This window comes from Triplophysa dalaica, chromosome 1, assembly GCF_015846415.1.
Source record: "Triplophysa dalaica isolate WHDGS20190420 chromosome 1, ASM1584641v1, whole genome shotgun sequence".
NCBI lineage: Eukaryota > Metazoa > Chordata > Actinopteri > Cypriniformes > Nemacheilidae > Triplophysa > Triplophysa dalaica.
In genome coordinates, this window is record NC_079542.1 from 35,445,923 (window position 1) to 35,460,055 (window position 14,133).

Genomic DNA, 14,133 nt, shown 5'->3' on the forward strand with positions numbered 1-14,133 from the left:
GACATGACTTTATGGTTTTGGACAGTCGAAACTGCTGGATCAGACATTTTTTTTGTGTGAAGTTCCTCCTTGGAAGAGGGAAGAGGCTCGATCTCTCTCTTTCACGCCTGCATCTGGATTCTAGCGTTGTTTTTCAACAGTCTCTGTGTCTCCGAGGAAGTTAAGTAGATGAATGACATACCGCTGGCTGGTCGTGCTGGACTCATGTACAGAAATAAATCTGCAGAAGTATATCTTATTATAACCGTATGCTTGTGCTGTGACTGTCACAATCACACGACGGAACTAAAACACGAGCACACAATAAATCATTGCATTATCCCTCCTTGCATAACTATTGATTCACTATAAGTTTGTGTTGTTTACATTATGCACATATGCGCCGATTGCGTGTCAACGGTTATAGATTTAAAACAATCCTAGAGATATTTCTCAAAAAGATCAGGACATATCTGATTGCAACGGTGCATTAAAAAAAGAAATGAAGAGCCACAAACCTATATATTAAACTTTAGTTTTTGGTACACATGGGTTTATTGAAACAGAACAGTCACATACCTTGATCAAACAGGGTCAGGTTATTTTACATTTACAATATAACAAACACCATATTTTAAAATTAGCTGTAAAGAGAGGCTGCAATCATATGAACCGCTGCCTTTTATGTGAAGGTGATGTTAAAGGGGTCATTTGACTCGGCTAAAACGAATATCATTGTTTGTTTTAGATGTAATGCACTGTGTATACACGAATTAAGGTTAAAAACGCTCTATTTTCCACAAGCCGTGCATGTTTGTATCTCCTCTTTGCTCCGCCGCTCTGAAACGCACAGAAAAAGCATCATATTTTGATGCACGATCGCCGGTAAAACACTGCAAACTTGAAGCATGACTTGCAGGCGAGTCACCCTGAAACTCATTACAAGGCAGCACAAACGTTTTAGATGCAAATGTTAATTTATCCTCTAACGTGATATGCAACATAAAGCAAGCCAAAAGAAACCAGCGCTGTTCTGTTCAGAGAAGTGATAAAGTGAGTCGTATTGTATATTAAAAGATGGAATGATGGAATTAAAAACAAGTATGTGATTTGCATGATTGAAGAAACGTAATACAGTTTTACAGAAAGATTTTCTCATTCATTAATGTCTCAAGGAAAGACAACGCAGCTTCAAAGAGACACGAGCCAATAACGCTTGAGCGTGACTTCCGTCAGAGCGTTTCATTGGTTTGAAGGTATTGAATGAACATGCCCTTCACTGAACAAATAAGCCAGTTGAGTAAAAATGAGTCTGAATGAAGTGCTACATGTCATGCATGGTCTAATATCCTATGTGTTACAACATTTAGTCATTTACATTTACATTTAGTCATTTAGCAGACGCTTTTATCCAAAGCGACTTACAGGTGGGGTAGGTAATGGAAGCAATTGGGACAGCATAATGACAACAAAAGCATAAGTGAAATCAAAAAGAAGACTGGTCCCATATAACCTAACACAGTATACAGAATCATTCATTCATACTTCATACATTTTTTTTTTTTAGAGTAGAGAAGAAAAAAGAGTCAGAACAGATCAGTCAGATGTTGGCGGAAGAGATGTGTTTTCAGGTGTTTCTTAAAGATGGCTACAGAATCTGCAGATCTTGTAGCAATTCAATTCAATTCAAGTTTATTTATATAGTGCTTTTCACAATGTGTATTGTTTCAAAGCAGCTTTACAGGGGCAAACAGGAAAAACAGAAAAGTTAAAACACAGCACAGTGCATGGTGTTTATACAACGAGTAAGATCATTCTAATAAATAACATCTAATTTCTAATTAAATAAATAAATAAATGAATGCAGTCTCCCGGTGAGCAGGCCAACACTGCCCTGCTGTGGCGAGGAACCCAAACTCCAATGATTGATTAATGGAGAAAAAAATCTCGGGAGAAACCAGGCTCAACCGGGAGGGCCAGATCCCCTCTGACGTGTCATAGCTGCACTCAGACTGCTGAGATGTGATTTTAGTTTAGCATTTAATACCAAATATTGTAACTTCAGCATTAATAAGACAAATAGTCCGTCTTTGCTCTTGGTTGGGGATGTAGTGGTCTGAGCTGGGATGGTCTGATGGTCATATTTCTCTTGGCTGATGGTGGAATTGCCTTAGATGGAGCTGGGATGGTCAGTCAGTCTGCAGCTGTAGCTGGCGTAATCTCAAATTGGGGATGGGCATCTGTCGGTCGTCTGGACATGGTGGAACATGGGCATCCCAAGGCAGAGGCAGAAAGAGAATAAAGAGAATAATTAGCATAGCTGCTGTTCATTAACTATGCATTAAGTGAAAGCTTGACTGAAAAGATGTGTCTTTAATTTAGATTTAAATTAGTAGCAGCAGGCAGATCATTCCACATAGGTGGAACAGATCCGGAGAAGGTGCGCGAGAGAGATTTTTTACCTTTATGGGATGGCACCAAAGACGCCGTTCGTTTGCAGACTGTAGGGATCTGGCGGGTACATATGTCTGCATTAGGAAGTGAAGATAAGGGGGTGCCGAACCAGTGGTGGTCTTGTAGGCCAGGAGCAGAGTCTTGAATCTGATGCGAGCGACTATAGGGAGCCAATGTAGATTAATGAATAGAGGAGTGACGTGTGCTCTCTTTGGTTCATTAAAGATAACTCATGCCGCAGCATTCTGGATCATCTGTAGAGGTTTGGTTGTGCAAGCTGGAAGTCCACCCAGTAGCGCATTGCAGTAGTCCAGTCTGGCCAGGACAAGAGCCTGTACTAGGACTTGCGTAGCATGCTCTGATAGGAAGGGTCTTATTTTCCTCAATGCATATTCAGTAGTTACTGACCATAAGGTAATGACCATAAACGGAAATCCACACAAAATGTAACCTTTGTAAAGAAATATTTTTATTACATAAAGGAAACACATAATAAATAAGGGTTTCTATTCAGGAGTGGTCAATGCCAAAACACTAAACAAAATCACTACTTTAATAAATACCCAAATAAATAACTTAAACGTCTTAACAAATAAAAGAAACAAAAGACAATCTTTTAACCAAACTTCCTTAAATCAAAACAAAGGGAAAAATGAATACATCAAAGTAAAGATGGCCTAAAAAACATAACAGAATCAGAATTCAAAGGTCCAACATAACAAACTCAGGGTAAACCCAACAAGAACCCAAATGGCCCAAAATGGACCCCTAGGAGTGTTAAAGCAGCCCTTAAAAACAAAACCCGGACACAACAGTCCAATCAAGAGCTCCATTCAATTTGGGTCGAACCGCCACTTAGAGGGAGACAGACTAAAGAGAGAGAGCGAGAAAGAGAGAACCACTGGCAATATCGCTGAATACATAACACCTGGTTTAATTTAATTCAAAGGTAAAGTAAATTATGTCGCTGTATGTATATCTTTGTATGGAACATTTAATTACACCAATTAAATGAGTTACTCCAGATAGATTTTATTAGACTAATATAATGTAGATTTCATCGACTAAAAATAGATTAAAACTATGATCAATTGGAATGACTAAAACTAAATTGCATTTTAGTCAAAAGACTATGACTAAAACTAAATCAAAACTTGCTGTCAAAATTGACACTGGTCTTAATTCTAAATTCAGTTAAGCCTAAAAATTTTAAAAATCTTAATAAGTTGTATGTGCAACCAAATAAGTTACTGAAATTGTGAATATTTTGTTTCATTGAGTTTCATTTTTTAATTTTGTTCAAAATATAGAGATTTGTATCGTATCGTTACGCCCCTTGTGGATAGTAGAAGCAATAACATTCACGTAAATCAATGTTCAATGCTTGCGGAATTATGAAGAAGAAAAACTCTTCAATGCTTTTGAGAATCAATATCGAATTGACCGCATTTAAAAAAAGATTAATAGATTTTTCTATTTTTGTTGCCCAGCCATACTGACCATGTCAAACTAGAGAAGTCAGTATTTTTAGCAGTGTAATGAAGTCTGAAAGCATGAAACACTAGTGCACCCCCCCCCCCCCTTTAATATCTTATGCACATTGCAAACGAAACTGTAAAGATTGTATTTAATATAGTACAAACTATATGAACTGTGATTAATTGCTGTACTGTAAGATGGCAGGTCTGTCTTTGTTGAAGTTTTTGCTTTGGATGTTTGTACTATCTGAACACAGTTTTTGAAATGTCTCTGTTCTGCTTCTTCCAGCTCTCAGACAGTCGTTGTTTAAATGGTCAAAATGTAGAAACTAAGAAGCCTTCAGACAGTAGAGCAGAGTTTGTTGTTGCCGTCCCATTTCTCACAATCATCTGTATTTCTTCATCGTTTTGTCTTTCAGTCTGTCGCTCTGGCATTCTTTTCATTTGACTTTCTTTCCTGCCATTTTCCTTCAGCGTTTGTTTTTCTTTCCTCACCCCCCCCCCAACGCACCGAACTTTCTGGCCTTCCTGGCTCACTTTCCCCAGACATCCCTCGCTCGTCTTCTGTTAACCCTCCTTCTACTTGATGGGTGGGAAACTTTCAGAGCATAATGTGTGTTTTGTGAAGACACTGCGGCGTAATTGTTGTCAGATGATGTTTAGCGGTAGTTCTCAAGCGGAGGCGTGTTTAACCAGCCAACAGGGAGATGGAGGAACGACGGGTACAAAGAAAAGAGGGAAACGAGAGGAAAATGTTCTGTGTTGCCATGACGACAGGACAGCAGTAAAATAAACACACGCAGCCGTGCGTGTGTTTATTGGTCGAGTTGAGGATCTGTTGTATAAAGTTTGCATGAAAAATTTCACATTTTAATGGCCATTTGGTGCGTATGCAACAACATCGACATTAATAAAAATAAACTTAGTGTAAATTTACTCATTTATCATTTAACTGAACTGTATTTTAAGTGTTCTACCATGGTTGAGCCATATAGAAACAATCATTGCGTCTGTTTTTTTCAGTTTTTCAGTCATTTTGAGATATTTTGAAGAAATTACACAAGCAAATTTACAAAAATGTACTATTGCTTATTAGGTGGAACAAGTGTAGTAACCATGTTTTTTGGTGCATTGATTACTTGGGGCATAACCATTGCAAACCGTCGTTTACTATGTTTTTTTACAAAAAACATGGTTTTCAAAACCATGGTTATTTTGCGATAACGATTGTTTTTAACTGTAGTAAAACCATGCTAAACTTTTCGAAGGGAGTTCTTTACTACCTTTTCCATTTTTTCTACTATGGTATTCAATGAAGTCCCAGAAATGTCAGTTGCTAGCAGTCTTCAAAATATCTCTCGTGTTCAACAGAACAAAGACATTGATACAGGTTTGAAACTTGAGGGTGAGTAATTCATGACAGAATTTGTATTTTTGGGTTGCTTTTCAATAAAAAATGTTTAATGCTTCAGAAAACAAGTTAGAAAGTACTAGATTTTTCATAAAGTAAAGGTCAAAAAGTAAACCTATGAAACTTAAGAAAATTTATTTTGAAATGCATAGTGGAGTAAAATGTATGATACATTACATTTAGACGCTTTTATTCAAAGCGACTTACATTGCATTATCCTATACATTTTACACGGGTATTTGCAATCCCCTGGGATCAAACACACAACCTTGCATCGTTAACGCAATGCTCTTACAACTGAGCTACAGGAAAGCTACATGATACATGCTGTAAATATTTCTGAAGGAGAATCACTCTGCATGTACTTGACAAATGTACTAATGAGTAAAAATACGTCACTATTCAGGGTTTTTCCTGGCTCAAAATGAGGCGGAGGTGGTGCCATCCTGATTTTGTACACATGTAGGCCTACCGTACCTTTTAGTGGCTCAACCAAAGTGACTTTGACATATTAAAAGTTCTAATAAATTAGCCGAAAATTATTGAGGATACACTCCCAGCTCTTCTTCTGCAACTCATTTTAGAGTAAAACCGCAACTGCAGTTACAAATGACAGTCTGTTAAATGCACGCAGCATTTCTTGTGAAGACACCCAACATAGTTTTCGCGAGAGTCTGAGGCGGCACGACATTTGACGGAGTCGGCCGCCTCCAATTTCTCTATAATGGAAAAGATCTGCTATTGTCAACCTCTGTTCAGGATGAAATCTACGCAAAGTATTAAACAAAAGAAATGTTTGTGTAAATTGTTCTGTTATCACTAAAGAAGGGAGAAGAAGCAGCAGTCGACTATAATGATGAACACCCATACTTCCCATTTGCCTCATGTCGTCAACTGTATTTTTCAGGGTACAGAGGCGGTAGAGGACTGCATACAGGGGGCGCTCTCCTCTCTCTACCCTCCATTTGAAAGCACCGCTCCTCCTCTGCTCTCTCAGGTGAGATCATCAGTGTCTATCTTCATTTTGTCCCCAGTAACGGTAGCATGCTGTTATCGTATGAAGTTGGCGTAAAGTTTTTGTTAAGTTTTTGTTTATGTGTGCCAGGTGTTCTCTGTACTCGAGTCAACGTATCAACATGACAGCTTGAGGTATCTGCTAGATTTCTTCGTTCCTGCCAAACACCTTCTGCACAAGTTACAGCAGCACGCATGTGTAAGTGCTCACTTACTAGAGATATTTGCTACTTACATTACTTACCAGTGTTGGGTAAGTTACTTTAAAAAAGTAATTAATTACTAATTACTAATTACATCATCAACGTTGTATTTAAAATACTTTACTAAATACTATGTCTGAAAAGTAGTTTAATTACTCGATAAGTAATTTAACTAATAACTTTTTCATAGTTTAGCATGGAATGTTAATGTTAATAATTACACAGCTAATTTAGAAGCCTGATTCTGATTAACCAGTCACGACATTACAAGGATTGTTCTTTTAAGAAACAGCTTTTCCTCTCGGAAGGTCAGCATATGATAAAAATTAGCTAATAAAATATTTCAAATACACATTTTATGATTTTGTCATGTGGCAAGTAGACGTGTACTAAGCTGGATAATGTACAAGCAGCTGGGTGTTATAGCGAAATAAGTCCCTTCAGTGTGATACTAGACCCTCTGCTTCACGTCCTGATCACACTGTCAGGGCTTATTTCAGCCATAACAACCAGCTTATCCCTTACTCAAACATGGAATAGTTTAGCCTTTAAGCTTTTTAAAACATTTTATCTTTATTAAAACATACTTTAATACTTAGATGTAACCTTCTTTAGTTAACAGTTATAATATCTCTACAACATTTCTGAATAAAAAAATATTAATTATTAAGTTAAATAAAAAACACAAAAAAGCTTAACTTAATAAAAGTTAAACATGACAAGTATAAACTGTAAACATTCAACTTTCTTTCAAAGCATACATAATGTATGCAGTTATGTGTTCTTACGAAATGAACTAATTTCCACTTCACTGAAACCTTTAGTTAACGAACAGAATACCTCAGAAAAATAACTGAATAACAAAAACTATACAATTACAGCATAATATCAAGCTGGAAATGTTTTCTTCTTTTCAAAGCTGAAAGCACCATAGTTCATGCCTACTGTATGCAGTGACATGTTTTTCAGCAAAATCTCATTTGTACTTTTCAGCTGACAATGCTGCTTTGTTTTTGAAAAAAAAATGTAACACTGTAACACAGTGTAACACTTATCTAAGTAAGACGAAAACGTTTTTCGATCAGGCAGAGCTTCGTTTTTGCCACACACAGGTATTTTGTGTATTATGCGCCTAAAAGACGGAGATTCTACAGTACGCAGCGGTAGCATCTCTTCTACTATGTAACCTGCGATCATTTTTTTAAGCTCACCTTCAGACACTTTCTGCACTGCCGATGTAAAATCCAGTTTTGCCAGCTTAGCAGTGGTGGCCGCACTGCTATATGATGATGAACATGGTGGATCACTTAAAAGTGTTTGTCTATGCAGCCTAGTCAGGTGCTTCAGTAAATTACTTGTGCTATTTACAGCGGCCGATAGCTTTTTCTCCCCAGGACATAGCTTACATTTAACCGCAATATTGTTGTCTGTCTGGGTCAAAAAAGTGAAGTAAATGGAATATTTCCATTTGTTAAAACAGCCAATCACTTCTGCCGAGTCCGACATCTTCCACTTCAAACAACGACACCGTTCCTGAGCAAACTGGCGCGAAATCACATCCAACTCCACTACCGCTAAGGATTTTAAAGGGGCAGCGTTCACTTTTACCTTTGGATGATAAATTTAGATTTAAGACTAAATAATGATTTATTTAAAAACATTTCAATTAATTTTGTGTAACGCAAGTACAACATAAGTAACTGTAATAAAGTAACATAAAAACGAACAGTAATGCATTACTCTACTTTTTCAGTGGATAAGTAATTTAATTACAGTAACGTGTTACTTAGTAACGCGTTACACCCAACACTGTTACTTACTTGCTTACTTACTAACCAATATTCTGAAATATTACATGTAAGTTTACATTAGTCATACCTCAAATTATAGTGTTCTTTTGAAGAGCGTTGAGCTCATTCGAATTATGTTTGGCTAAAAAAGGAGGAACCTGAGCCATATATACGTAGACCACAACATCATAGAGACTAATGACTTCAGGCAGCGACTTCCTAGACTGTGCAGAGTACCCTAGCAACCACAGAGAACACCCCAGGATCATTGTAGCGAGTGTTGCATGGTCAGGCACTACTTACATTTCTTTAAAAATGACAATGTCTAGTTGCTGATGTAATAACACTCATCGCTATCTCAGTCCCTTTACTCCTTACACACAGAGTATGCATTCATATGCACTCACACACAACCGAGTATAATGTTTCACTCTGAGACTCTCACACTCACATAAACACACACATTCCCAGCCGACTTTGTTTTTATTGTCGCTATGAGAATCTGCCAGGGACAAGAGTCTGAGTCATGATTTTAATTCTTACCACATGTGTGTTGAGAGAGAGAGAGAGAGAGAGAGAGAGACAGAGAGACAGAGAATGCTAAGGGAGATTTCAGTGAAGAAATGGGGGGGCAGACAGAACACTGGGGCACATTGAGAAAGAAGTTGAAGGGAAATGTTCCAGTAAGAAAACTGAGGGGTGGTAACTGAAAGAAGGAATTCTTCTTGAGCTGTGCTGAAGATATTTCTATATATTTCAAAATGACGGATGGGCGGGGCTGTCGAGAAAGGGGAGGTGACATTGGAGGGGAGGGGCATGAAACGCTGAACATAATTTGATCGTGGTCCTGTGAGGGGGCATGGGTGGTGGGGAATGCATTTAAAAACTAAAAAGAGAGCATCTGAATCTACTTTTTTAGACTTTTTTTATGAGGTAAGTCCACGCTTTCCCAACAGAGAAGCTGAGAAAAGACATTACAGATAGAGGAGATTCATGTGTAAGGTAACTTGGGTCAGTAACTTGTTTTGCTCTCTGTGAAGGCCTGTTCACGCCAGGCCTTTTTCTAAATCACACCAAAATGAAACCTATAACGATACAGAGGAACGTTATCATTGAAAACTCTTTCAGCTAAATAATATGACTGTAAGAATATTATTTTTTGCCTAGGTATAAGGTTGAAGAGTCTAGTTGATGGAACACACAAAGTTGCTGGCCCGGGAACCAAGAATGACACAGACACAGAAGTGCAGTTCATTGAATATAGTTCCAATATTTATATTCATAAAAGAGGAAGTAAATATGTCAATGAAAGCTATGTCATGGAAACATACCAGACCTATATTGATATTATTCACGTGAGTTAGTTCCTTACTCTTAGATTTTCTTAGAAGTACATTAATATTATTAGAAAAAGGCAGCACAATGTTCTGAACCTTCTGTTAGCTTGAACAGCACTTAAACTCGAGTAAGATTAGACATAATTCGTGTACAATAAACATGGGAATACATTTCACATAATATGATTTGTGTACAATAATCATTTGAATACATTTCCACATAATATGTGGGACACAGGCAAAACCCAAATTCTCACAATGACATATTGTGAAATCTAGAGGATTTCCATCTATTATCCATTAAATAGACTCCAAACGCTATACACATGTCTTACAGAAGTTAGCATTTTTTTCCAATTGTTGTATAAAAATCCCTTCCTTCCTTTCGCTATAAACAGCCACATTACTTATCTTGTGTATGTAAGGTTTAAGCAAGCAAGCAAGAATTTAAATGCTCCTTTGTGTAATAGCAATTTGTTAACTTATGTTGTGTTATATGCTGTTTTATGTGCTGTTCGATGTCTGTTCTTTAAAGACCCGCATTATTTTTGGTACAAGTTGGGGCATGTGACCAGAATGCAACTGTGTTAGAAAGGTTATCTTTATAAGACATCTTTCTCCTTCTCTCTCAGTCTCAGTATCTGGGCTGTCTCTTCTTGCACTCCGGTTGGCCTCTGTGTTTGGGAGAGAAGGTAGTAGTACAACTCTCTACCTTGGATTGGAGACTCCTACGTAGTACCGACTTTTACCTGCAGGTGGTGCCTTTCTCGACACGTTGCCCTCGCCTTGCTCTGAAGTGCCTCGCAGCTGGTGGACGCAATGTACAGGAGGTCTTAGTGCAGGAGTCACAGCACCCGCTAGTGTTCACCGCCGAGTGGCTGCATTGCATCAACAAGGAGCGTGGCTGCAAAAGAGAAGGTAAGACAAATGTATAAAAACTGACGAGACCAGTGGGGGTGACGGATCATTCAATTCTTCATGATATTTAAAGCAATACCAAAATGACAGATTGGTTATACACCCTCTCAGTTCTGGAACATTCTTGCTGTTTAGGTGGTGGAGGATGTTTGGACACCTGTCTGGTAAGCACACCTGACGGAGTGGTCCGTATTCCATGGGAAGAGGTGGTCTATCCTAAACTCCTGCACAATCCCTCTGACCCACTCCATGACAATCCCGACCCAACTGGCATGTCCAGCACTTCAGGAGGTCTGGGCCTTGGTTGGGTCTCCTCCTCAGGAGAGCACGATTCCTGGTCCTGGGATGAAGAAGATGACTTGCCCCCAGATGGGGACGAGGCAGAAACCGAGACTGCATTAGAACGGCTGCGAAGAAGCAGTGGCACCCAGCTTGGCGATGGCGCTGGAGATTACGTGGAACTGCTGGAGCCTCGGGGAGGCCCTGACGGTGGTGCCGATCCTAAACAACGATACCTGGAGATGCATGGGATCTGTAAGACCAAAACGCTGCCTCTGTGCAGAAGAGGTAAAGCTTTCCGGCTTCGCAAAGGGAAGGCGAGAGGGTATGGGAGGACAGAACCCGGTGGAAGGGCGGGCAGTCTGGTACGAAGGGACAGCAACAACAATGGTAAGGATGGTGTAGTGTCTTCCAGAGATCAAGCTAACTCACGGCCTTTGCCTCGCGTCATTGATTTGGGTCGTGAGAGGAGGTCATATCCTTTGTTCCAGCACTTTGATGAAGGTGCTAGAGACACGTTAGGTGATGAAAGTGGGACTAGAGACAGCACGACCAAAGAGAGGAGGCCAGGGGTGGGAAAAGAGAGAGATGGGAATGGGTGTATGCTTTCCTGGGAGGAAAGCCAGACAAGGCATTGTTCTACAGATGCTGATGATGTTACAAACAACAAAGTGAATAATCTTGGAGTGGAGGACCACAATCAAATATTACAAAGTGTTTATGATGATACAACGTTGGCCAGCACGTTGGACTGCGGAAATGAAATTTCACCATTAGCAAATTCCTCTAAAGGGGCAGGTAATGAATTCCTCCCAGAAAACATAAAGAAGCAACTTAATGATGGATATGAGACAAGGAGCCCATCCCTCTCAGATTCCCTCCTAAACAATGAACCGGACTCCTCAAGCTGTGCTCAAAGAACAACAGAACACTCAGATGACATCAAAGGAAAAAAGCATGATGGGAAGGCAGAGATGTGCGTCGGTCCCAGGGGAAAAGAAGTCAAACCTGGAGGACTCCGAGCACCCAGGTACGGTAATTTCAGAGTTTAGAGTTTTAAATATGAACCGTTTCAACTCTGTAGAACCAATCATACAGATGATGTGTTGTCTTTCTACAGGAGGAAAAGGAAGGGCAAAGGAGGGAAAGGGAAGGTCAAATCAAATGGCCGTGGGCAACTAAAAATCAAAGTGGACCACACTGCCTCAAAGCTCCAGACCAAAGCAACACACCCAACTGACTCAACTAAATCACCAAAAAGCATTTCTAGCCAATCGGGGGACACTCCTCAGCCTTCAGAAGTTTGCAGTGGCTGTGCAACATCCACAATCACAGAAACACATGGAGAGACATCATGTATTACATTGGAACAGTCTCCCACATCCTTTCCGGAACAACCTCAGAAGGAGATGGGATTGAACAGCGAATCTGCTGCAGAGTTGAAGCTCAAATCACCCCATCTGAGGGACCTGGATTTCAATCTTCTTCAGTCAGGAAAGCTAACGTTAACAGGTAAATGTGCATGTTCTTGAAGGTTGTGAAAACATGCACTTCTCTATTAAACATTCAGTCATATGTTATGTAGGTACTATGGACCGATTGGGGCGAGCGTTGGTCGTCACAGAGAGTCACCTCCCGGAGGATGGCTGGAATGAAGATGAAATGATCAAAGTGTTATCGTGTTATTACACCATCACCAGGTGTGTTATTTGGCCTGTGTAACGGACCGTCACCACGTATGTGAAATATGACAGAATAGGTTAATGTTTATCCTGCCAAAGTTAGAAGTTGGCCGGAGTTTCTTGTGGGTAAACCCCTGGGCGTTGAGTCGAATCACAGACTCGAGGGCACTCTCTCATGACCTTTTCCTGTTCTTGGCTAATGCGTGTTTTGTGTTGTTCTTCATTTTGAAAACAGACCTATGGCCAGAGACAAAGGCCTTACCGTGATCGTGGACATCAGAAAGTCCTCTTCATCTGAACTGTGTTTCTCTGCACTGATGGCGTTCAAGGTAAATGCTGTGTGTATGTTCTTGATGTGGTAATGTGTCGTCCATCGATTCTAAATTTGTTTGTGTGTTTGGATCTGTTTGTGTTTGACAGGGACAAATGGAAGCGGGGCTTGACTCGGTTCTTATTCTTTCTGAAGAACAAGATGAAACAATCCAACCGTGTCTGGATGGAATTGAGGTGCATGTTCATACAATGAACTAAAGGCTGTTCAACGATTAATCGCATCCAGAATACACGCTTGTGTTTACATAATTATAGATGACTGTGTTCCGTGCATATTTATTTTGTATTTCTAAACATGTACACATATTTAGGAAAGATTTGCATGTAAATATTAATATTTGGATATAATTAAGAAGATAAACAGGATAATGTACGGCTATCCAAGCATTTAAGGAGTTCTTGGCCTCGGCGTCGAGCATTAAAATACTTTATACCATGATCTGTTTGAATACTCGATTCTGATTGGCTGGAAGGTGTGCCTTAAAACCCTATAAGGCACGGTTAGCTCCTGTAATTTTCACCTGTTTGATCTAAAATAACATGGAGGCTCCGCTTTCCTTCGGGTGTTTCTTGGCCTCCACTTTGTGCATTAAAAACCCTTTAACGCACGGCTAGCTGCTTATTATCCCTTACTTATTTGTACATGTATGTATAATAAATATAAAATGAATATTGATATATTACGCTAACTTTGATTCTTGTTGTTTAGTGTTATGGCTAATGTAGCGTATTGTAAAATGTGTCAACTGGTATATATATTCAAGTGTAAATTGTATCACTTCGAATGTTAAATAGGCCTTTCGATATTTAAGCAACCGCCAACAAACAGCACAGATATCATGCGATATAGACGCTCTGTAGTCATCACAGAGATGAATGGCTTTTCCCCAGAGAGGTTTTTGTCTTTTCTTATGGGAGAATTCAGCAATCTGCGGGTCACTCAAGCATTACAGTAGATGATTACTCTCATTAGCTACATTAACAGATGTCTAACTCTCTCTCTTTCAGGTGCACACAGTGCGAGGTACCGCAATCCTTCAACAGTTTGTGGATAAGCAGCAGTTGCCCACAGAAATGGGTGGAGATTTCAACCACTCCCACTCCGACTGGCTGGCGTTCAGATTGGTAAGTCATGACGTTGAGCAATAAAGTCAAGCTTAGCCGAGTTCCTTGTAATTTTCCATCTGTTGGCATTTCAAAAATATCTTGAGTTTCATACAGTGGTGCACAACACGGCAAATCGAGCCAAGCTGTC

General features: G+C 39.5%; 1 protein-coding gene across 2 annotated transcripts in view; it reads left to right on the plus strand.

Annotated features, from left to right (window-relative positions):
• The window catches only part of arhgef40 (Rho guanine nucleotide exchange factor (GEF) 40), a 36,091-nt gene that overhangs the window by 3,420 nt on the left and 18,538 nt on the right, over positions 1-14,133 (plus strand). For both annotated transcript variants that reach the window (XR_008907517.1, XM_056757285.1), the window contains exons 2-10: positions 6,230-6,319; positions 6,428-6,535; positions 10,299-10,584; positions 10,720-11,893; positions 11,984-12,375; positions 12,449-12,563; positions 12,781-12,874; positions 12,966-13,052; positions 13,887-14,003. Coding sequence is in view for 1 of the 2 variants with exons in the window: in XM_056757285.1 (XP_056613263.1) it covers positions 6,230-6,319; positions 6,428-6,535; positions 10,299-10,584; positions 10,720-11,893; positions 11,984-12,375; positions 12,449-12,563; positions 12,781-12,874; positions 12,966-13,052; positions 13,887-14,003 (2,463 nt within the window). In the remaining variant the exon portion in view is untranslated. The remainder of the gene's footprint in view (positions 1-6,229; positions 6,320-6,427; positions 6,536-10,298; positions 10,585-10,719; positions 11,894-11,983; positions 12,376-12,448; positions 12,564-12,780; positions 12,875-12,965; positions 13,053-13,886; positions 14,004-14,133) is intronic.